The sequence below is a fragment of the Pelodiscus sinensis genome, chromosome 18 (genome assembly GCF_052426305.1).
Source record: "Pelodiscus sinensis isolate ZL-2025 chromosome 18, ASM5242630v1, whole genome shotgun sequence".
Classification (NCBI taxonomy): domain Eukaryota; kingdom Metazoa; phylum Chordata; order Testudines; family Trionychidae; genus Pelodiscus; species Pelodiscus sinensis.
Genome location: NC_143069.1, coordinates 29,455,893 through 29,479,715, shown reverse-complemented (window position 1 = coordinate 29,479,715; position 23,823 = coordinate 29,455,893). Strand labels below are relative to the sequence as shown.

The following is a 23,823-nucleotide window of genomic DNA, read 5'->3' as shown; positions in this document are numbered from 1 at the left end:
TAGTCTAGACATACCTTGAGGGAGCAGGGGCAGTCACAGCAGTGAACACACCCAAAATGTGCTGCTGGAGGAAAAGAGGCCATTTCCCATCTCACTGGCCATACCCTGAGCAGAAACCTGGGCCTTTGAACCCAAGATATCGGGAAATGTCAGGGAATGGCAGCCAAGCCCCGCAAGGATGCAGCGAGCAGCAGAGACAGCGACATGAGTGCACTAGATTCTTACATAATTTTTCCTACTGAACGTGTGTTTGGCAATGTCAGTGCTGGTTACCGGTTTTTTTCTTCCAATACTGTTGCTTTTTTATGTTGTAGAGGCCTTTGATGCTGCTGGGCTGCACATGCAGCTTTGTGATTGTAGGGTCAGACGCTGGCTCTGCTCACACACTGATGTGTGGCTTTTCCATGCCTGCTTTCAGATTTGCATGTTTTTTTAACACCCCTATGAAGAGCCCAGATGTTAAGTGACCTGGCTTTAGATGGGCAAACTGAGCATCTAGACTGGAGGGGGAATTACCAAAGCTCTCAGAATGAGTCAGTGACACAGCTGGGAATGAAACCAGAAATCCACCAATCTATGGCTCTGTCTATACAGCAGTGTTATTTCAGCATAACGGACATTATTCCAAAATAATAAAGAGGTGCATCCACACAATAAGCTGTTATTCCCCTCATGGCTGTGGGAAGAGTGAGGCACAACCTCACTCAGGTCCCCCTCCCTGGTGGCTTGGGGGAAGGAAAGAGCCAGGACCAGTGGATACTGGGGGGAAAAGGCAAGAGCAGGGTACCCGCGGGGGCAGGAGCAAAGATCCAGAACAGCTCCCCCTCCCTGGATACCGTAGAAGGAGGGAGACCCTTGTCCTGGCCCAACCCCCCAGTGGCTGTGGGGCAGGAGAAGAGAGCTGGGGCTAGCCTGGCTTTGTTGGGGGGGAAGAGAGCTGGGCCAAGAGAGCTGGGGCAGGCCAAGCCTGCCATACCTTGGCCTGGGCCCTCCCCAGTGGCTGGGAGGGGTCAGTGCCAGAGCTGCCTACCCCCACCATGCTGAGTCCCATCGCAATTTGTCTCTGTCTCTTTACGAGGGGGAAGTGCCAGGTTCTCCTGGAACCCTTACTTTCGCTTTGTGGAACCCTGGGGTTCCACCGAGCACCAATCACTAGTCTAATTTAAGAGCCTACAATGAGAGTGTTTAGGGCCTACAAAGAGCTTAATCCAGCCCAACTGAGATTGGAAGGTTGAAACCAATAGATCCCTGTTTTAAGCTGAGGATGTGACAAGGTGCCCTGCTGGTTTAGGAGTGTCAGAGGGGGGTTAGAACTGAAGGGACAGAACCAGATGGCGGGGGAGAGAGAGTTTCCTGCTGAGAAACCAGCCCTTTCCTAATGCTGAATGTCAGGAGATGTCTTTGTGGGGAGGCCACAGGGATGTTACGTGGGTGCTCATGGCAGGGGAGATGTTTGCTGGACAGTCTGTCTGCTGCCCTCAGCTCCGCAGGATGGAGAATTTCATGGAGCTTTGATAGAGATAAAAACCATGACAAATCTGCACAGTTGCAAGTATATCCCTGGCCTGTAGATGGGGGCATTAATGTACAGTATGAGCTAAATGAAGAGGGAAGACAGCAGAGGCAGCATCATTAACTGGGCCAACACAAGTTAGATGGGGTTTTTCACTGGGATTGGGGCAAAGTGCATCTAGTGAATGGGAAGGTGCTGTCACTGGGCCAAGCATTCAGGGTGTTTAAAATCTCTGCTGTCCTACTTGAAGAACTGCACATGAATAGCTCCACAGTGGAACCCTGGCAGCCCCACTGACGTTCCCGGGGTGAACTGCAGCCAAGTGCATAATGCTGAAGGCCTTCTATGGACATGAGAGATCCAAGGGGGCATGTGCCCTTCCAGTGTTGGGAAACACCCCCTCACCTGCACTGACTTTCCCCAGTCACTGTGCTCTGGCCAGTCCTTCTGTGACTCTCCTGATGGGAAATTTACACTGATCAGAAAATAAACACCAAAGAAACTGTCAAGAGGGAGGTGTGAAGGGTGAGATCACAGAGATCCCCTTGGGGTTGTTACCTTCTGTGCTGACTGTGCCACTGAGCCTGCCTACCTGCCCTTGGGAATGTCCCACCACTCTGTCTGGCTAGGCCTGGCTAGGATAACTGCCCTTCGGGACACATTTATTCCAGTGCATGAGGGTTTTTTTTCCTCTAGTTTACCTTTTGGGGTATGTCTAGACTACACGCCCCTTGGGTCAGACAGACAGGTTGCGCTCTGCTTCCTAGGGCCTGTGCCCCAGGGTGAGGTGGGCCGAGGATGTGACTCTCCATCTGCATTTCACACTGTGCCTGGGTCACAGCAGAGAGGCAGTGGGGCCAGGAGGAGCCAGGCAGGACACCTGCACAGCATGCTTGGATCCAGCAATGCCCTGCCTGCCTCCCCCTGCCATCGCCACTGGAACCACACGGAGCAGGGTGCGGCCCAAGGGGTAGCGGCTGGAGACCTTGAGAGGGAGGCGTAAGACCCAGGAGATGTTGTAGACATGGAGGGACTCACCAGGAGCTGAGCAGATCTCCTGGCTGCCGGGGCTCAGCGCTGGGAACAGAAAGGGGACGTGCGGTCAGAGCCGGCTGGAATCTCCCCTGCAGTGAGACGCCCTGAACAACTAATGGGGGTTCTGCTCCCCCCAGGACCCCACTCCCCAGGTGACAGCGCCCCCTGCAGGGATGGGTGGGTGCCCCGTCGCCCTCCCCAGGCCCCTGCACTGAATGGGATTCACACCCAGCACCTGGGAGCCAGGGCCCCCTCCCTCTTCCACACAAAGGAGCCTGGGCCCAGTTCCAGCCCCGCCCATCCCACCAGGGCACCCTGCCTGCTCCATGAGGTTGGGAGAGGCCCTATGCCCAGCCCTGACTCCTGGGTGCCTTCTGGGCCAGTGACTCCCATGGGGCCGCTTGGAGGGTTGCTAAGGCCCAGGTTATCAGCCCTGCGCATCTCTGCCCAGGGCTCTGCTCACAGCCCAGCAGCAGCTGCCTTCATCCCCGGCCCTGTCAGCTGAGTTCAGCCCCTCACCGACCCAGCGCAGCCTGCATCAGGGAACGCGCTACAGACAGACCCAGATTGGATACAGAGGTTTAAAAGACAGGCCCAAAGAAGAGCCCCTGATCCCAACCCCTCCCATCAGTAACAGGGAGCCCTGGGGCTGGACCCCAATTTCCCCCCACCCTCCAATGGCAAAGGCCTCCTTGCTCTCTGCCTCCAGGCTGCGCTGACACCCCAGGAGCATCCTCCCCAGTGCCTGCCCTGAACAGAGCAGCCCTCTCTGCTGCTTCAGGAGATCAGCCGACTGCCTGGGCCTGGGGCTGCTCTCGGTTCTGTGACCTACCAGCCTGCTACGAATTAGCGCAGATTCCCACGTACTCACCGGGCAGCAAGAGGCACAGAGACAGGAGCATCCGGGCAGTGGGGGAAGCAGATCAAGATTAAAACAGCCCCCCAATGTCGCCTCCTGATGGTTTCTGATGGGGACAAACCTTAGTCACACCCAGACCCCACCTGTCCCCCTCTGCTCTGCCCAGGTTCAGGACATGAGCAGCTCTGGGGTCTCTCTGCACCGATCCGTCTGCTCCCCAGGGCTGGTTTCCCCGCCTGCTTAGCCTCCTCCATTCCCTTCCTCAAGACCCAACTCCAGCTGCTTCTGCCTGTTTGAACTCCCCATTTTGGGTTCCCAAGTCTGCTGACCCTGCTGAACAAGGGGCACCAGGGCAGGAGTCCTGTGAGCAGAGGTTAACACCTCTCCAGGAAGCCAACGAGAAGAAGGATTCAGGGGCAACGTGTCAGGAGCACAAGGCAGGGCAGTTAGGCAGAGCAACTTTTCAGAGCAATTGATGCAGAATCAGATTGTCCTGGGATGGAGGCTGGGCACATTTCACACTGGGATGGAGTCAGCACCAAGGAGCAGCTGGACAGGGGATTTTGAGGGAAGCTCAGAGGTTCGGGTAAGGCTCAGAGGAGCTCAGGGTGACAAGACCTGGTAGAAGCAGGGCCCAGAAAACAGCAGGGTGAAATAGTTAATAGCGTTTGCAAAATGTTTAAAATAGTTATTTCAAAGCCTTTCGTGGAAAAAAACCCCTCCCCCCACACATTTTCCCCATCTCTGGTAGGCAAAATAGTAAAAATGGAGAGAGGGGGGAATCCCAAACCCGAATTTAAAAAAAACAACAACCCTGAAAAGTCATTTGTTTAAATGGAATTTTTTTCCAAATCTGTTCTCACAAAACCCCCAAATCCTTAATTTTTTCTTTGAGAAAATGGAAACGTTGGGAAATGAAAACATTTGACAAGAGCATTTGCTTCTTTTTAAAAGGTCCTCGTCAGCTCACAGCTGTGTGACGGCTCCACACAGAGAGATGTGGGGACTATGCCCCAGGCTGAGTTGCTGGTACCCTTGGGTGGCAACCAGGCACAGCTTGTAGCTCAGCCAATGCTGCTTGCCTGACTCAAAGCTCCTTGGTGAAAGCGGAAGGACTCCACTGCTTTTTATTTTCCCTATTTCATAAGGGATAAGAGATCTTTCGGAAAAGGCTTTATTTTCCACAAGATCAGCGTCTAGACTGGCGCTTTTTTCCAACAAAGCTCCATGCGGAAAAAAAGCAGCAGCCATTTTTATGCTAATGAAGCGGGGGAGATTTAAATCCCCGCTTCATTAGCAATTGCGATACATCTAATTTACATCCCTTTTACGAAAAAGGGATGGAGTCTAGACGTAGCCTGAGTGTTTGACATAATATTTTATTTAAAAATGAAGCCTGGCCAACAAGCGCCCAATTGGGGCCAAGCCCCCATCTGGCTGCAGTATCATAACACTCCTGCACCCCCCAGGCCCTAAACCTGAGCCTATCATACACTGGAACCCCCTGACCTGAGCCTCTCACATCCCCAAACTCCTGCACCCCCGCATCCCCAGTCTTCTGCCACAACACTCCTGCACCATCTACACACCACAAATCTGTGCCCTGAGCCCCTCATGCACCCCAGCCCAAACTCCTGCTGCACCCACACAGCCACAAGCCTGCGGCTTGCTCAGCACCCCAACCCTCCACCTGAGCCCAACACTCTCCAGCCTGGAGCTTCCTCCCTGAGCCAGCATCCTCTTCTCTACTTTCTCCTGCACCCAAATTCCCTCCCAGATCTTGCACCTCTCACCCTTCCCCAGTGCTTTTTTTGTGAGCCACAATAGCAGTGGAGACAGCGTGCAGAGCCGGGGCAAAGTTGTTGAGAAAAAAAAAAAGAAAAAAAAAGGGGGAAGGCCACGAAGACCCAGAGAAAAGTTGTTAACAAAAAACAGGAACAAAAAAAAAGCAGCCGGGGGACAGTGTACCAGCACTTATTTTCCCCCGGTGTGGCCTTCTCTTTTCGGGGGGGCTCAAGAACTTTGCCTTGGCTCTTCATGTTGTCTCCACTGCTACTGTGGCTCTTCATCTGGAGCGAGCTGGCCACCCCTGTGCTAGGTGCTGCTGTGAGCACTGGGACTCGTTCCAGGTGGGATTGTTGTAAGTACAGTGGCGACACATGTAATTGGGGCTGTCGGCTTACTGGTGTGTCTTCACGGGGTGGTCTTAGGAGTGCGGGGGCCTCTCTTGCTGGTGTGTTTTTGTAGAGCTGTGTGTGAGTGCACGGGCTGTGATCACACTGGATTGCTGTAGGGCTGCTTGTGAGGGCTCTGCTTGCAGTCGCAGTGGGGGGTTGTTGTCGGGTTATTCTTGAATGCCGGGTGAGTTGTTAATAGCAGCTGTGAAGCGGAATGAGAATCCCCCAGTTGTTTCCATGTGAGAGTGAAACCCCCATGTGGGGTGAGACTGTTCTATGGGGCCAGGGAGGTGACTTCACTTTGGGGGCAGAGCTCCCTGGATTTCACTGTTTTGTTTCCCAGCTCTGCCCCAGAGCAGAAACTCCTTGTCTCCCCCACAGTCATCCCTCCAGGGGCTGGTTTTATATGAATCCCACTGCTGGGTTTGGACTTGGCCTGCTCTAGGGCCTCCCTGTTTCTCTTAGACAGAAGAGACTGAGACACTGAAGCCACATATAGTGTGTGTGGGGGAGCAATCCCACTGTGTGGCCCCCACATATAAGCCCCCCCACACACTCTGTTCCATATGACTGAGGGGAGCAGGGGCAGTCACAGCAGTGGACACGCCCTGCAGGTGCTGCTGGCAGAAAGGCGGCCGTGCCCCGTCCCAGTGCCCTGAGCAGAAACCTGGGCTCTTGAATCTGAGATGTTGGGGAGCAGTGACCCGGACCCTCAGGGATGCAGTGAGCAGAGGCAGTGAGGTGGGCATAGGGTTGCCAGGTGTCCGGTTTTTGCCCGGACAGTCTGTTATTTCTCGCCCCATAAGGTAAATGAAACAGAAAGTACCAGACATGTAAAATGTCCAGCATTTCCTGTTTCTCTGGGACAGAAGGCCAGCGGAGACATACTTCCCCTGTCACTGGTGGGGGAAGCGAGGAGTGCGGGGCTATTTAAAGGCGCAGTGACCTTTATTTATTTATTTTTCATTTCGTTTTTTGTTCAGAAACTTTGGCTTCCCATTTTTTGGTTTTTTTTTTCTCAACCAAGTTTTTTTTTCCGTCATGTTCGGGATTTTTTGTGAAAGTATCTGGCCACCCTACGTGGGCATGCTGGATTTTTAAATCGTGTTTCTCTTGGTTGTGTTACCCTGTGTGCGTGTGTCAATGTCAGTGCTGGTTTGCCATTTTTCCCCCAATAATGTTGTTTCTTCTACACAGGCTTGTTTATATTGTGGAGATCTTTGGTGATGCTGAGGCTACATGTACATAGCCGTGGCTCTACTCACACCTCTCCCCCTCCAGAAAAGTCTGAGAGGGGAGGCCGTGTTAGTCTGAAACTTTAAAAACAACGAGCCATCCTGTGGCACCTTAGGCTGCAGGCTTCTTTCAGAAGGAGCTTTTCCAGAAGAGATCTTCGAAAAAAACTTCTTGCGAGAGAGCACGTCCACACGGCCAAAGCGCATCGGAAAAGCAATCTGCTTTCTCAAAAGAGAGCATCCAAATTGAATGGAGGCTCTCTCGCATGTAAGCTGTGATTGCTATAGACAGACTGGCCACCAGGGCACCTGCGCTTTTTCCTCTTTCCTCTTCTTCCAAAAGAACTCCCTCTTCCCGGTCCACACACGCCTTTTTGCGAAAGAGCTCTTCCGGGAAAAGACTTCTTCCTCATAGAAAGAGGTTTACCAATGCCGGGAAAACCCCCTCTGTTCTTTCGAAAGAATGTGATTGCAGCATGGATGTAATTGAAGTTTTTTTCAGAAAAATGGCTGGTTTTCCAAAAAAACCTGCTGTACTGTAGACATGCCCGCAGAGACTAACACAAATAAATACATAGGCTCATGAGCTTTTGTGGGCTTTTGCGCTAAGGTGCCGTAGGACGACTCGTTGTTAAAAGTTCTTTTTACAATGGTGTGTTGTCACTGCCAGGCCTGCTTTCAGATGTTCATGGGTTGTTAACACCCCTATGAAGTGCACAGATGTTATGTGCCCTGGCTTTAGATGGGCAAACTGAGGCACCTAGACTGGAGGGGGAATTACCAAAGTGCTCACAGTGAATCAGTGGCACGGCTGGGAATGAAACCCAGGAATCCACCAATCCCTGGGGGTTAACCCCAAGATCCTTTCCCCACCCTTTGAAGTGGGAAGACTCGCGGCTTGTCAGCCCTGGTCTAAACTAGGGAGTTACTTCGAAATAACCCCCCTTATTTCAAAACCACAAGCAGAGCATCCACACTACCAAGCCTGTCATTTCGCAATAATAACTCCTGCTGTCCACGAGGAGTAATGCTCATTTTGAAACAGCGATCGTGTGGATACTCCACTGCTGCTATTTCAAAATAACTACTCTCCAGGATCCTTCAAAGTAATTACTCCCCAATGCTTCCTGGGGCTCTAAGTGGAGGTAGCGCGTCCACCTTAAGGGAACCTGCCTCGGACTAATTTTGAGGCTTCCCTGTAGTGTGGACGTGCTATTTCGATATAGTTATTTCTGGAGTTATTTCAAACTAAGAGAGTTTTAGTAATTTCCTTGTGTAGACATGTCCTCAGTGTATGGAAGTGACACTTTTGGGCATGGGAGCAAAATATAACTGGGGGCTGGAATCTGTCTGGGTTAGGGTGCAGCTAGAGTAACACCAGAACTAGGTTTGTGTTAAAGATATCTGTGTTTTGACAGTGAAGGATGATGCATCTACTAGGGGTCTGAGAGAGTTTTAATCAAACAAAACCCTGGGCTATAATCTTTGGCCAGTGAGGGGCTGTTTGGTGCATTGATTGGCCAGTTTGTGTCTCATTGCACATTGCATTGGACAACCAGTTCTTCCAATCTGGGACTGGATGAGTCCCCTGTCTTGGAATGGCCCCACATTCCATTGTCTTTCTGGCTGAGACTGGGAGGTTGAAACCAAGGCTCCCGGATCCCTGTTTTCAGCTGGGGCTGTGAGGGGATGCCCTGCTGGGTGAGGAGTGGGGGTTAGAACTGAAGGGACAGAACCAGATGGCGGGGGAGAGAGAGTTTCCTGCTGAGAAACCAGCCCTTTCCTAATGCTGAATGTGAGGAGACGTCTTTGTGGGGAGGCCACAGGGATGTTACTTGGGTGCTCATGGCAGGGGAGATGTTTGCTGAACAGTCAGTCTGTCTGCTGCCCTCAGCTCCACGGGATGGAGAATTTCTGTTGCAGAGATAAAAACCAAGACAAATCTGCACAGTTGCAATTATAGTGTTGGCCAGTAGATGGGGGCAATACTGTGTGATGTGGGTTAAGTGAGGCAAGAGGACCTGAGAGTTAACATCCTTTATTGGACCAACAGGTGTCCGATGGGCTTTTTCACTGGGATTGGTGCAAAGTGCCATCTAGTGGGTAGGATGGTGCGGTCACCTGGCCAGGCTTTCAGGTTTTTATTTTTTAATCTCTGCTCCTCTACTGTAAGAATTGCACATTGGCTAATAACTCCACAGCACCACTGATGTTCCCAGGGGTGAAACGTAGCCCAGTGCATATCACTGAAGGCCTCCCGTGGATGTGATATATCCAAGGGGGCATGTGCCCTTCTTGTGGTGGGAAATGCCCCCTCACCCACCCACTGATTTTCCCTAGTCACTGCGCTCTAGCCAGTCACCCTGTGCTTTCCTGTGATGGCAACTTTACATTGTGCAGAAAATACACAGTAAAGAAACGAACAGGTGGGAGGTGGGATGGGTCCGGTCACAGAGGTCTACTTGGGAGCTGTCACCCGGTGTGCTGATCATGTCACTGAGTCTACCTACCTGCCCTCTGGGGCACACTCCCCCCCACCCCCGCTCTGTCCCACTAGGCCAGAAGCTCTGGTCTCCCGCAGCCAAGGCCGAGATTTTGCCCCCCAACAGAGCAACAAAAAATGCTAACCCAGCTCAGCTCTGAGGGCTCATTTATACGACCTTGAACACAACCCTCGGAGGGAACCAAAACCTCAAACAGTTATTTCTCTGGGTGTGATAATAAACAAACATGTTTTTATTAAGTGTAAAAACCAGGATTTAAATGGTTGCAAGTGAAAACAGACAGATCAAAGTAAGTTAGCAAGACAAAATAAACAAAACCCTAATACGAGAGAGCCTAACATTTCGTACTCCTCACCCTAATTCTTATTCACGTGCAATTGTTCACAAGACAAAGTTGATCTTCCTCTGTCTTGGGTCTAACAGCCACTTCTGTGTCCTCCTTGGGTGGGAAGATGGTTTCAAAGGCCAGCTGAAGTCAAAGACTATTTGCTTTCCAATTCTTAAAAAGACTTTCCCCAAGGCAGCAATCCTTTGTTTAATACTCCCCATCCCCATGGAAAAATTACCAGATTCGAGATGGATTCCAGCACCAGGTGGCCTGGTCACCTGACCTCAGTTTGGGTTTTCAGGAAAAACAAAACTATTTACATATCATTGCCAATTTTTATAAAGCATGGCGGGAGGGTGACATGAGTAACCCAAATAATTAATAGGCACCTAGAAACCAACCGGGTCAGAACTCTGCTGTGCTAGGCACTGTACATACAGCAAATGACAGCTCCTGCCCCAGAGAGCTCACAGTCTAGTATCTGAAGCCCAACCATCCACTGGAGACAGAAGAATACCCCAGTAAAATACTTTTGACCAATATACATTGGCTAGCATCCATATTTTTCATGTTATCAATATGTATTATCCTCCGCGCCTGTGTCTACACTGCACCCCTTTTCCAGAAAAGGGATGCAGATTAGACACATCGTTATTGCAAATGAAGTGGGGATTTACATTTTCGGGCTTTGCCAGAAAAAAGTGCCAGTCTAGACGGGGATATTTCGGAAAATAAAGCCTTTTCCGAAAGGTCCCTTATTCCTCTTAAAATCAGGAATAAGGGATCTTTCAGAAAAGGCTTTATTTTCCGAAAGATCCCCGTCTAGACTGGTGCTTTTTTCCGGCAAAGCCCCGAGCTGGAAAAAAGCGGCAGCCATGTTCACGCAAATGGAGCGGGGGAGATTTAAATCCCCGCTTCATTTGCAATTGCGACTTGTCTAATCTGCATCCCTTTTCCGGAAAAGGGGTGCAATGTAGACACAGCCCCCATGTATACATGCATTAGGCATAACTAGTATCAAGCACAAATATTAGGGCAATTATGTGTTCTGACCTGCAGCTTTATTCTAGTCCTGCATGCAAATGGCAAAGGAAGAGGGCAAGATGTGATTATTCCGGCCTCGTGAAGAGCTAGGAGGTGTCATTAGGCTCTTTGGTGCCATGTGTTCAGGACAAAAAAATAAGAGACACCCGATGGTACCAGAGAAACAAGATGGAAAGCTGATTGGTTACATCGAGGGTGTGTCTACAGAGCACCCTGAACTCAAAATGAGACGTGGTTTGCGCTATGCAAATTCCATATCTTATCTCAAATCTATTTCAAAATAGCTTATTTTGAACTTTGGCACATTAACACAGTGCCAAATTTTGAAATAATGCGCTATTTCGAGCCATCCCTTATCCCTCATGCAACCAGCGATACAGGATGGAGAAATAGCATGCCTGTCATTTCGAAAAACATTTCAAATAACAGGCAGCTTGTGTAGATGTGGGGCAGCTCTTTCGGGTTACCTGGCATATCCAGAAATAGCCGTGCAGTCTCAGGTGACGGACTCAGCACCTTGTGCCTACACACAGGTAGGTTAGATAAAGGTGGTGTTAGGGGTGTAACTTGGAGAGCCATTTTTTGTGTCAGGGGAATGTAACAAGGCTGCATGAGGGGCTCCCCAGAGACTGGTGTCGTGTGGAGCCTTTCCCCTGTGCTGTGTTATTGTTGGTTTAGAGCAATAAACCTGCCTGACATTGGCTATTTGGCTCTTGAACACACTTCAGAACAAACCAGGATGTGGCCAAGCCACTGACTTCACAATTTATTCACAGAAACAGAGACCTCGTTCCTTGGCTCCTCTGCACCCCCCCCCCCCTCCCCCGCATTTCCTTCCCTGTGATTATACATCACAGCAGCCCCTGTACAGCAGCCTAGATCAGGCCCCTTTGCATGGGTGATGCACAGATGCCAAGGGCTCGTCTGCCTGGGAACCTGGCCAGCAGAACTCTCCTGGTCTGGCTAACCCACTCCAGCTCTCCCGGGAGAACTCCCTGTGGGGACGCTCTCACTCCAGCGCATGACGGGCTTTGTGCAGGTTCCCTCCTGGTGTGACTGCACTCTCTAATTCTGGACTACAGGTGTCCCCCAGGGGAGTTATCCCGAGATCACAGCAGTGATTCTTTACAGGATAGATCTGCTGGTCAGTTCCTGTGCAGACAAATGCAGCCCAAATACTTCAGGGATTTAGGAGCACCAGGCGGTGGGCACAGAGCACAGTCACACACTTGGGCTCCTGAATCCCTTAGGGTCTTTGGAAATTTTCCCTTGAGACGAGGCAGAATAATTGGCCCCGTTTCACAGATGGGAGCTGAGGCCCAGGGAAAGGCAGGGACAGGCCCTAGGACTCTGAAGCAGAGCTGGGATTTGAACCCCAATCTCCTAAAACTTCTACCCTGGTATGTTAGCCACAAGCTCGAGCTCAACCTCCTGTTCTCCATCATACAGTCTTTCTGGAAGGAGAGAGAGTTTGTGTGGAAGGCAGGAAGGAAGGAAGGAAGGAGCTGGGCTGGGCTTCTCTGGAGGGGGCAGTTCATGTCAGGGCTCAGCGTGGCCCTGGCCTGGCTGGCAGTGAGCTGAGGGCCGCAGGGTGCCAGGCAGAGGGATGCCAATGCCAAGTGCAGGGCGGGATTAACTCTCCTGAAGGCTGGGGCTATTAGATTTTAAGGACCTCCAGGGTGGGGACAGAAATGAGGGGTTCAGAGTGTGGGAGTGGGCCGTGTGCTGAGGCAGGGGGGTAGTTGCGGGGGGATGAGGGTTCTGACCCAGGGTGCAGGCTCTGGGGTGGGGCTGAGGTATTTGGGGTCAGGAGGGAGCTCAAAGCTAGGGCTTAGGGGTAGGGCGTGTACCTGGGGCATCTCCTGAGGTATTTGGTGGTGCAGGGAGGGGCCTGGTGGCTTTGTGCGCTGCCTTTTGCTTGCCCGCAGGCCCCGCCCCCCGCCGCTCCCCTTGGCCACGTTTCTCAGCCAATGGGAGCCACGGGGACAGATCCTGCTAACGAGGGGAGCTCACGGAAGGAGCTTCCCAGCCCGGGTTGTGGGCAGGGCCAGAGCGCAGGGGCTCTCCTGATTGCAGGTCAGGCCACTGGCCTAAGGGGACTTCACAAAAAGGTCTGTTACTTGGGCTGTCCTGAGCTCCTTGGGCGGGCTCCCTCCTTAACCTCCCCTGCATCCACCGCAAAATGCCGACGCTCCTGCCACGAGTCTCCTCCAGCCCCGCAGGCTCAAGCCGGCCCCGTTTCTCCAGCACGAAGGTGATGACGGGCGCAGACACCAGGAGCAGCAGGACTAGGATGCAGCGAATAGTCCATGAAATATGCGGTGGCCCTGCAAATGGAAAGGGCCGTGGTGAGGGCCGTGTGCAGAGCAGTGTGTGGCCCTGCGGTGCCAGCACTAGGCCCAGAGCGTGGCTCACTGCAGGGGTGGGGGGTTCCTACTCCGTAGGCAGGGGGCAGCACAAGGCCACAAGTGAAATGTTGGTTGGATGTTGGGTGTTTCAGGCAGCCCCTCTCCCTGCTCCCAACCCCCCTGGGAGCAACGGGGCTCAGGCAGCAGAGATGCTGCAGCCTCTGTCTGCCCTGCTCTGTCGCCTCCTCAGGGCTGATATTTGTCACCGCTCCCATTTCCTGCCCCACACCACCAACTGGCCACAGCGTCTCTATTCAGGGCTGGAGGACTGAGATCGGAAGGGGCTGGTTTGCTTGTTTGTGTCTGAACAATCACCGAGGAAACATCCCCCCCCCCCCACCTCACCCAGACAGCCGCTGGCTACAGGCACAGCCAGGCCAGGGGGAAAGGTCACTGGGTGATTGTGGGGCCTGGGATGTTGGAGGAGCCTGAATCTTTTGTCTCCACCCTGGTCTCCAGTCCCTGGTGAGAAGGACCCAGCTCCCCTAGGGGGAAATTGACTCTCTGGAGTTAAGAGGGAAATAAATGGGGCCTGCACCTCATGTGGGACTCTCTGCCTAGGGGTGAATTTCACCCCCAAAGAACATCTGCCACAGAGCTCCATGGGGCTTCCCACCTGCTAAGCCTCCACTTGCTCTGTGCTCCACACCCAGCTCCAGCCATTTCTGTCCGCCCTGCGCTAACTGCCACCAATCCTTCCTCTCTCTGGGCTGCTGAGGGGTCTCTTGTCCCTGCTGAGCGATGGGCACCAGGGCCCAGGCTAGATGGGGAAGGACACAAGGCAGCTGGGAAAGAGCATCCGGAAGTGACCTCTGAGCAGGTGGGAGCTGGGATCAGTGGGACTAAACCAGCGGGTAAGGCCAAAGAATCACGTGGGCATCTTGCGAACAGGCATTAACACCTCTGGGGAAAGCCAAAGAGCCGAGCGCCGCATGGGAAATCCGACGGGATCATAAACCAGAGCAACTTTTCAGTGCAACTGATGCAAAAGCGGATTGTCCTGGGATGGTGACTGAGCGCATGTTATGCTGGCATGGAGTCAGCTCTGCAGACCAGCTGCCCAGGCAGGGATGTCCTTAAGATTTACTGGGCCCTATGCAGGACTATGAAATGGGTGTGCCGGTGGCAGCCAGGGAAGAGACAAGACTTTTTAGAGCTGTGGTTAGAATCAGCCGCACTCTAATGAAATATTTTTAAAGCCAATTTAAAACTAAGGCTCTGAGGACTCACCAGGTAAATTCAGAAATGGACAGTTCAGCCCTGGGCTTGGCAGATGCCCGTTGAATGGTACATTACCACTTCCCTGGCTCTTTCTCACGTACATTGTCAGCTGATACCTGTCTCAGGCTGTTCCAGATTCAGTTAACTAGCTGCTCTCCAGAGGAAACAGAAAGGGAATAGGAAGAGCTAAGGGGTGGACATTTAGACCCAGGGGTGCCTCAAATGTGCAGGTGCCCTTTATGTAGGTGTGATGTAGTGGGGGCTGCTGTCCATTCCGGCCTTCTCTGGTCTCTATGCTTGGGCTGTGGGCTGTGGGCTGTGGGTGACCCCTACTGGCCTGCATCTGTAAGCACTGCCCAGCAGGGGGTCACCCTAAGGCCCTTCATGTCACTTGTCCATGGCCCAGCCGGTTCTTACCTGTCCAGGGAAGGGGTCTGAACAAAGGAAGGGCATGGCTTGGGGAAGGGGCAATCTTGGCTGGGAAAACATGAAGAGACTAAGCTGAGTACTGGGGGTTCAGGGTCTGATGGACCCCTACCCCAAAGGGTCTGAGGATGCCTGCCCCTCGCGTTGATGCCCACATAGAACCTGGGCTGTGCTGTACGTTGCAGATGCAATAAATCCTCTCTATTCTGCTGGCTGGTGGAGTCTCATCTTGCTGTACAGGATCGGGAGGTACCCGACATGCTGCCTCAGTGGGTAATGATGGTCCTGCGGACGGGGGATGTTTGGGGGGACTCGAATGTTCAGGGAGGATCAGTGACGCTCAGCATGACACAGCCTGTTAGAAGCAGAGTCTGGAAGGTGACACAGTGAAAGAGGGTGAATATGAATGGCACTTTAAAAGAAATCATTGTTTCACAACCATTTGTGGAGGGTTGTTTTTTTTTTTTTTTTTTACATTTCCTTCTATCCACTCCCCCCCCCCCCCCCATAATTGGCACTGAAATGGGGAAAATAGGGAATTTCAGAAAATTCTGGGCTGTCTGGGCAGCATTGATCACAGACCCAGTGACAGACTGAGAGATGGAGACATTGATTGATGGGCAGAGAGACAGACGCAGGATGTCCATGGGGATCGAGAGGTGCAACATCAGTGTTCCATACGGTGCTGGGTTTGTCTCATCGTCCAGCTAAGAGGCCACAACTTCCAAAAGCGATTAGTGATTTTGGGGACGCCATTTAAACCACGGAAAGAGGCTGATTTCCAACAGGCGGGAGCTCAGTGTAGTCAGACACCCCTTACGTGGTCTCAGGTTTGGCCAGAAGTGCTTGTGCCAATCATTGAGTGAAACCAGCTGTAGGGCTGGGATGGGCTGTGTCCCCACGGCCCAGTCTGCCCTTGGCCCTTGGGGGAGACGCAACCCTGTGTGGAGATTGGGTACAGGAGTTGGGGGAGGAGAGACACCCTGACATCAGCCCCCCCCCTTCTCTTTCCCATGCCCTGTGCAGCAAGCAGGAGGCTCCCAGGGGAGCAGACCCAAGGCAGAGGGCAGGAGCAGCAGGACAGTGGGTGGAGGGGCAGTTGAGAGCTTCCTGGCCAAACCCATCAGGATCACCCGTCAGAGGCTCCAAGATCTTCTGGTAGATCTTCAGTAGATCTGGTAGATCTACTGGTTGCTGACTACTGCTCTAGTTCAAACAGGAGTTACTGTGGGGCAGGTCTCTGGCTTATGTACTCCAGGGGGGCAGACTTGGTGAGCACAGTGGTCCCTTCTGGCTTTACAAACCACGACTTACCCTGACTGCCCAGTAACTGTGTCCCCGTGGGAGTTACAGCAGCAGAGCAAGGGCCGTTTAATTTCCTTGTCCATAGAGAAGCCATGACATAGAACAGCTCTTCCCATCCATGCTCTGCCTGTCCTGCTCCATCCCCTGTCACGGGGGTATCTGAGCCCCTCACTGCCACGAGTGGGGTTTCTCCTCACCCATGTCTAAGAGGTAGGGAAGCTCCTGCTTATTTTGCAGATGGGGAAACTGAGGCACAGGGCAAGACTCAGTCCTAGTAGCCTGCTGTACCCAGAGTGCCAGGCCATGCCCTGGCCGCTAGATGGTCCTTCCTTCCTGCAGCCCCTAGCCCCCAAATCCTCAGTCACGGTGACCAAACTGGTACCTGCCTTGAAGGCCAGTGACCCTGGGCTAGTTCAGCCAAAGAGGGGAAGGCCCTGGAGACTGAGGACCAGGGAAAGCAGCAGAGGCACAAGCCGGGGAATCTGCCACAGGATCCCACGGAGTGTCCCGTCCCCTATTGCCCTGGGCTAGATCCTGCCTCTCTCCCGCCGGCCCCCACCCCAGGCAGGCAGGGCCGAATTGGACCCACTTTCCCAGCCCTGCTGGCCTTGTTGACAGGCCTGGAGGCTGGAGGACTAGAGAGCGACCGGCTGCTGCTCAGCGACTCTCTGTGCACGCACAGGCCAGCTCAGCGGCTCCGTGCAGCCACGCAGGGAGGGAACCGCAGGACGAGCCGGCAGTGCCCTGAGCATCTGCAGAGTCCCCTGTGCAGACACCTCCCCCCCAGCAGTGAGCTCTGCCCAGGCCTGACCCCCGTGGACAGCCCAGCAAGGCCGGATGTTTGTGTCACACGCTGTGATGTGGGTTCGATTCACTCGCTCTCACAAGGTTATTTCTGGCCTCACACATTAACCCGCCTCATGCTCACTCTGCTCCCACAAGGGTTCAGGGCAGTTTGTCTTTGTGGTCGTACATGTAAAGGCCAGAAGGGCCCATCTAGCCAGAGCGTCTGCCCAGCCCAGGCCAGAGCCTCCCGCAGGGATCCCTGCACTGAGCTGCTAACTACTGGCCGGGCCAGAGTCTGTCTGGCAGAAAGAGACGTTCCCCTCTCGGTTTAACAGCTCCAAGCCGGCTCCCTTTTCTACTAAGGGGGGGCTGCAGCTGATCAGTGCAAGAGAGGACCCGGGAGGGAGATGCTGGACTGGGGCAGAATAGCTGGAGATGGGCCCTCAGGGGGAGGTGCCCCTCCCTAGCGCTGCCTGGTTAAGACTCTCACCCATGGCCGGTTGTTAGGGCAGGGACCGGGCTGTACGATAACCCACCAGTGGCTCTGAGGAAACCACACGTCCTTAATGACACCTGCGCCAGGGCCTGCTGGGAGCTTTACATCCAGCCCTTTTCATAGAATCATAGAATGCTAGGACTGGAAGGGACCTCGAGGGGTCAGTGAGTCCAGTCCCCTGCCCTCATGGCAGGACCAAATACTGTCTAGACCATCCCTGATAGACATTTATCTAACCTACTCTTAAATATCTCCAGAGATGGAGATTCCACAACCTCCCTGGGCAATTTATTCCAGTGTTTGACTATCCTGACAGTTAGGAACCTTTTATGGCTGGCGAGCGAGACGCTGAGAAAAGGGTTTTATTTATTTTTCCATTTGTGGCCGAATCTGCTTCCTTGGACCCTGGTTGGTTTTTCACCAAAAATCAAACGCCCCAAAATATTTTGGGGTTGGAAAATTTTCAGTGGCCAAAGGCTCCTGTTCCCCCGTCCCACTTTTCCGGCGACCAGTTGTTCGGTGAAAAGTTCAGTAGACCCCCCAGCTCCCTGGGTTGTGTGTGTGGGGAGGGGGGAGTTAAAAAAGATGAAAAACTGCTCAAGGTGCAGATGTGGGGAACAGCTCAGGGGGCAGGCAGGGGGTAGCTCAGGAGATAGGAAGGGGGAAGCCCGGGGGGGCACAGGGGGTTCCTGAGAGGCAGGCAGAGGGGGTTGCTCAGGGGCAGGCAGGGGGTAGCTTGGGGCACAGGCATGGGGTAGCCCTGGGGGCAAGAAGGACATTGCTGAAGGGGAAGACAGGGAGTAGGGAGGAAGTTCCTCAGGTTAGCTTGGGGGGCAGGCAGGGGGTAGTTCTGGGGCCAGGCAGGGCATCACTCGGAGTAGACAGGGAGTAGCTCACGGGGCAGGTAGGGGGTTGCTTGGGGTGCAGGTAGGAGTTCACTAACGGGGTAAGCTCAAGGGGTAGGTAGGGGTCACTCAGGGGGGCAGGCAGGAGGTAGCTTAGGGGGGCAGGTAGGGGGCCACTCAGCGGGACCATGGGGGGTAGCTTGGGAGACAAATGGGGGGTCACTCAGGGGGGCAGGCAAGGGCATAGTTTGGGAGGCAGGATGGGCATAATCCAGGGGGCAGGCAGAGGGTAGCTTGGGGGTAGCTCTGGGGCTAGGCAGGGGGCCTCTCAGGGGGCTGGTGGGGGTAGTTCAGGGGGAAGTAGGGGGTAACTCGGAATGCAGGCAGGGAGTGTCTCAGGGGCAGTCAGGAGGTAGCTCATGGGGCAGGCAGGGGGTTGATTAGGGGAGCAAGCAGAGGGTCTCAGGGGTAGGCAGAGGGTAGCTCGGGAGATAGTCGGGGGTCACTGGGAGCTCTGCAGCAGGCAGGGGGTCGCTTGGGGGCAGACAGGGGGTTGCTCAGGGGGCAGGCAGGGGGTTGCTGAGGGGGCAGGCAGGTGGTAGCTTGGGGGCTGGCAGAGGAGTCACTGGGGTCTCTGCAGCACGCAGGGTGTTGCTGGGGGGCAGAGAGGGGGTAGCTTGGGGGGCAGGCAGGGGGTAGTTCAGGGGGCAGATAGGGGTTCACTCAGGGCTCTGCAGCAGGCAGGGAGTGTCTCAGGGGCAGTCAGGGAGTAGCTCAGGGGGGCAGGCAGGGGGTAGCTTGGGGGGCAGGCAGGGGGTCACTGGGGGCTCTTCAGCAGGCAGGGGATTGCTCAGGGGGCAGGCAAGGGGTAGCTCAGGGGGCCAGAGGGAGTAGCTCAGGGGGACAGGCAGGGGGTCGCCCAGGGGGCAGCCAGGGGGTTGCTTGGGGAGCTGGCAGGGGGTAGCTCAGGAGGCCAGCAGAGGTCACTTGGGGGCAGGCAGGGGGTTGCTCAGGGCTCTGCAGCAGGCAGGGTGTTGCTAAGGGGCAGGCAGTGGGTTGCTGGGGGCTCTACAGCAGGCAGGAGGTCACTTGGGGCAGGCAGGAGGTAATTAAGGGGGCCAGTGGGGGTAGCTCAGGGGGGCAAGTAGAGGGTGTCTTGGGGCAGGCAGAGGGTAGCTCAGGGGGACAGGCAGGGGGTAACAAGGATGACAGGCAGAGGGGTCGCTCGGGGGGGTAGGCAGGGGGTAACAAGGATGACAGGCAGAGGGGTCGCTTGGGGGGGTAGGCAGGGAGTTGCTGGGGCTCTGCAGCAGGCAGGGGGTCGCTCGGGGGGCAGGCAGGGGGTCGCTGGGGCTCTTCAGGAGGCAGGGGGTTGCTTGCGGGGCAGGCAGGAGGTTGCTCGGGGAACAGGCAGGGGGTCGCTGGGGCTCTGCAGCAGGCAGGGGGTCGCTCGGGGGACAGGCAGGGGCTCGCTGCACCAGGGCTCTGGTGCTTACCGGCAGTGGGAGCTGAGCAGCGACATCCCCGCGGGCCCAGCCGCTGCCTGACACCAGCCCGAGCAGCAGCTGCCTGCTCTGCCCGGCTCCGGCTTCCCCTGGGTCCTGGCCACGGAGGCGGGGCCAGGGGCGGGGCGAGGAGGAAGGGGGCGGAGCTGCCCTGCTCTGGCACGTGTGTGTGTGTGTGTGTGTGTGTGTGTGTGTGAGGGCCCCGTGCTGGGGAGCAGCCCCGTGGCGCTGGGTGTGCCGGGGCCCTGCTGACAGGGAAATCCCGGGGGCCACGCGCTTTGTCCAACCGGAGCTGAGGGCCGGGGGAGGCGCAACCTGCCTGGCAAGCTCCTCCAGCCCCTTGTGCCACTGCCCGGGGCGCTCACAGCCCCTGCTCCCCAGCCCCCTGGAGCAGCCCGGAGCAGATGGACGGGAATGACCAGCTGCCCCCTCACTCTTGTGTCTCAAGGAGGAACACGCCCAGTTTCCCCTCCCAGCAGAGTTCAGGTTTTGTCAGCCTGCGATCAGCCCTGTGGCTCCCCCGGAGCCCCCCCAGTTTGTTCCCCTCTCTCAGGCGCTGGGGTCAGACCCCTGCTCCCAAGTTTGGCCCTACTGAGGGTCTCCCCCTTCCCAGACAAACACTGAGCCTGGCCAGAGGCTGGGGGGGGGGGGCAGGCCTGGAGCTTTCCTGAGCAGGGCCAGAGATCTAAGCGGCTGCCACCCGGAGATGCTCTTTCTTCCAAATCAAACCCTTTCGACGCGGCTCGTCAGTCCCTGGACTGCGGCTGATTTTCTGTTCCCTGTGAAATCTCAAGGGCTGATTTTCATCTGGCTCTGGGGCGGGAGGGTCCGAATTTCTCGCAGCACACAAATACCCTGTGCCCGCACGGAGCCTCAGTGTCCTCTGGCAGGTGTCACTAGGCGGCGCTGTCACACAACGCTTGCCACCATCTTTCTATAGACTCGATCTGGCCCTAGGTCACAGTCCGCAAAACCACCCAGTGGAGCTGTGATTGCCCTCTTGCAGGCCTGGGGTGGATGAGAGGACTGAGTGGGGGGTGTTATCCCTTCTGTGTTGCTGGTGATCAGGGCCAGATTAAGGGAGGGGCTAGCCCGGTAGCTGCCCAGAGCGTCAACCTATGGGAGGCGCCTGATAGCAGCTGTTAGGGCTCCGTGCACCTGGCCGTGTGGCGCCCCTTACAGCTGAACTCAGGCACCGCACGGCCAGGTGCACGGCGCCCCTGACAGCTGTTCCCGATTGCAGCTGTAAGGTGCTCGGCACGCCGGGGGGTGGGGCCGCACATGCGTCGTGCGCCCGCTGCCCGGGGCGCAGGAATAGCTCGAGCCGGCCCTGCTGGTGATCCCCATACCCCAGTGTGCAGGCAGAGCTCAATAAGGGCTCGGAGGACACGTGTTTGCAGCCAGACTGACCCTGCTGGGGCTCATGAACACTTGAAACTTTAGGCCAGTGAGTCCAGAGACAGACTCTGAAACCACTACTTGCTTAACTATGGAGCCTCAGCTAACTTACCACGGAGCCCCTAACACTGTAACAATGGAAGAGATGCCAGTGTGGGTTACTCAGGTAACCCTTCTCCATCTCGCAACCGTGGTACAAGATCCATCGCAGGGAGGCACTTCTGTCCCCAGTGTGCTTTCGGATCTCATGCACAGGATTCTCTCTCTGAGCATCTCTTCCTTTGGATGTTCACAGACTCGGAGATTCCGCTCCGGCTGGCGAACGGCTCGAGTCGCTGCGCTGGGAGAGTGGAAGTGCTACACGATCAGCAGTGGGGGACCGTCTGTGATGACGACTGGGACTTAACCGATGCTGGAGTCGTGTGCAGGCAGCTGGGCTGTGGGACGGTGCTATCAGCCCCAGGGGCGGCTCAGTTTGGACAAGGCTCTGAGCGTATCTGGCTGGATGACATTAACTGCAAGGGGACAGAAGCTGCCCTCTCCGAATGCACGGCCCGGCCCTGGGGAGACAATAACTGTAACCATGGAGAAGATGCGAGTGCCGTGTGCTCAGGTAACTCTCATCTATGTCACCTCTCACCAGTAGTCCCTGTCCGTGTCCAGCAAAGGCCCCAAAGGCAGGTTTCCGGCTCTGAGCCCTGTCTCTTTCTCCCTCTTGGCTGGGCTATTTCCATGTCACAAGGCCCCTCTCCCCCATGTACACCATGATTTTCACCACCAAGGGAGACTGGCTCGTTAGGCTAGCCTCTGTCTCTGCAGACACTCATTACAGCATCACTGCCAATGGTTAAGTTGGCAGCCAGCTCAGCTCTTTCTTAGCAAATGCCTTCATTATGAAGATGAGCCCTTCAGGCTTGGGTTACCCGGGGTGCTGTCATCGTAGAATCTGTAGCGACCTCTGCGCCCCAGAATGGTGCTGGTCCCTGTCCTGGGAGGAGGCAGATATCCAGCGATAGACCTCTCTGCTCTGAGTCACTGGCGTCTCTGTGACCAGCTCCCAGGGCAGCCATCCGAGATGTTGAGCTTTGGAGGTGCAAAAAAGTAGGTACAGAATTAGCCTATAGATTATAGTCGAGTGTTGATCATTCAAGAGGGATGCAGACAGGCCAGGAGATCTCCTATCCATGGCTTAAAACTTTCCCAGATAAAGCGTAAATCAGATATAAAGTAAAAAGGATCAGGTCTTTGTGGAGTTTTCCAGCAGCCTCTCCACCATTCAGTCCTGGATCCTTCCAAAAAGCTCTTTCTCCCCAGCATGACCAGGAATTAGCTACAGGGATTCGGGTGATGTAAGAGACAGCCATTCACAGATGATTTGCCATACACTTTAAGCAAAGATGAATTCGGTGTAGACGGGAGCCATTTGATTCTACAGTTCTCCTCTGACAATGTGCATGGAAAGACACAAATACACCCACATTCCCTACTAGTCTGTCCCTTAAGGTCGAAAGTGGCTCATTTCTCCTGAGGCATGTTTAACCCAGTCTGGCCATGGGTCACAGTCTCCAAAGCCTCCCTATGGCACCAGCACTACCCTCATGCAGGCCTCGGGGAGGATGACTGAGTGAAGGAGGGGATGTCTTCCTTGTGGGTGAGCCCTGCCATCCAGTGAGGATTACCGTATGGAGTAGCGAGTGTGGACTGGAGCTGTGAAAGATGTTTTGCTATCTGAGTCATCCCAGACCCTGCTGACTCATAACACTAGAATGGGGCTGTGTATGGGCAAAGACCCCACTAGGTGCATTTGGAGTAAGAATGATGCTATAGATGCTCATGATAATCAAGGTTTCCAGGGACATGCTCTTAAACCAGTCCTTGTTCAAGAACATTGTCTCCCTTCATTTCCCCTTGCGTCTCTAACCCTGTAACGATGGAGAAGATGCCAGTGTTGGTTGCTCAAGTAACCCGTATCCACCTCACAACCAAGACGGTGCAAAATGCATCAGCGGGAAACACTTCTTTCCCCGGCGTTCTTTCAGATCTGATGCACAGGAATCTGAGCGTCTCTTCCTTTCGGTGTTCTTAGATTCAACCCCTCCAGCGGAGATTCCGCTCCGGCTCGTGAACGGCCCGAGTCACTGCGCCGGGAGAGTCGAGGTGCTACACGACCAGCAGTGGGGGACCGTCTGTGATGACGACTGGGACTTAACCGATGCTGGAGTCGTGTGCAGGCAGCTGGGCTGTGGGACGGTGCTGTCAGCCCCAGGGGTGGCTCAGTTTGGACAAGGCTCTGGGCGTATCTGGCTAGATGATGTTAACTGCACGGGGACAGAAGCTGCCCTCTCCGAATGCACGGCACGGCCCTGGGGAGACAGTAACTGTAACCACGGAGAAGATGCGAGTGCCGTGTGCTCAGGTAACCCTCATCTATGTCACCTCCTACAGGGCACAACATTATGCTGCAGGAGTGGCTGTTGGTTCTGTCACAGTTCAGGGCAGTCTCATCAGTATTCCCCCTCTGCATCCAGCCAGGGCCCCCAAAGGCAGATTTACAGTGCCTGAGCCATCGCTGCTCTTGAGTGGAGAGCCCTGTCTCTCTCCCTCCCTGATGGGTTATTTCCATGTGACACAGCTCTTTAAGCATACCCAGATTTTCACCACTGGGGAGTACGATGGGTTTCTGATCAGACACTTTGCGGGGAGTGGGGCAAACAGCCTGGTTTGGGACGTCAAACGTC

At 54.7% G+C, this 23,823-nt stretch overlaps 2 protein-coding genes across 2 annotated transcripts in view; both read left to right on the top strand.

Annotated features, from left to right (window-relative positions):
- Nucleotides 1–23,823, top strand: part of LOC142823756 (alpha-1B-glycoprotein-like) — a 415,238-nt gene that overhangs the window by 169,672 nt on the left and 221,743 nt on the right. The window lies entirely within an intron of this gene.
- Nucleotides 5,358–23,823, top strand: part of LOC102455270 (scavenger receptor cysteine-rich domain-containing protein DMBT1-like) — a 52,269-nt gene continuing 33,803 nt past the window's right edge. The window contains exons 1-3 of the mRNA XM_089770050.1: nt 5,358–5,547; nt 21,381–21,698; nt 23,172–23,501. Of these exons, the coding sequence (XP_089626176.1) occupies nt 5,445–5,547; nt 21,381–21,698; nt 23,172–23,501 (751 nt within the window). The 5' untranslated portion in view covers nt 5,358–5,444. The remainder of the gene's footprint in view (nt 5,548–21,380; nt 21,699–23,171; nt 23,502–23,823) is intronic.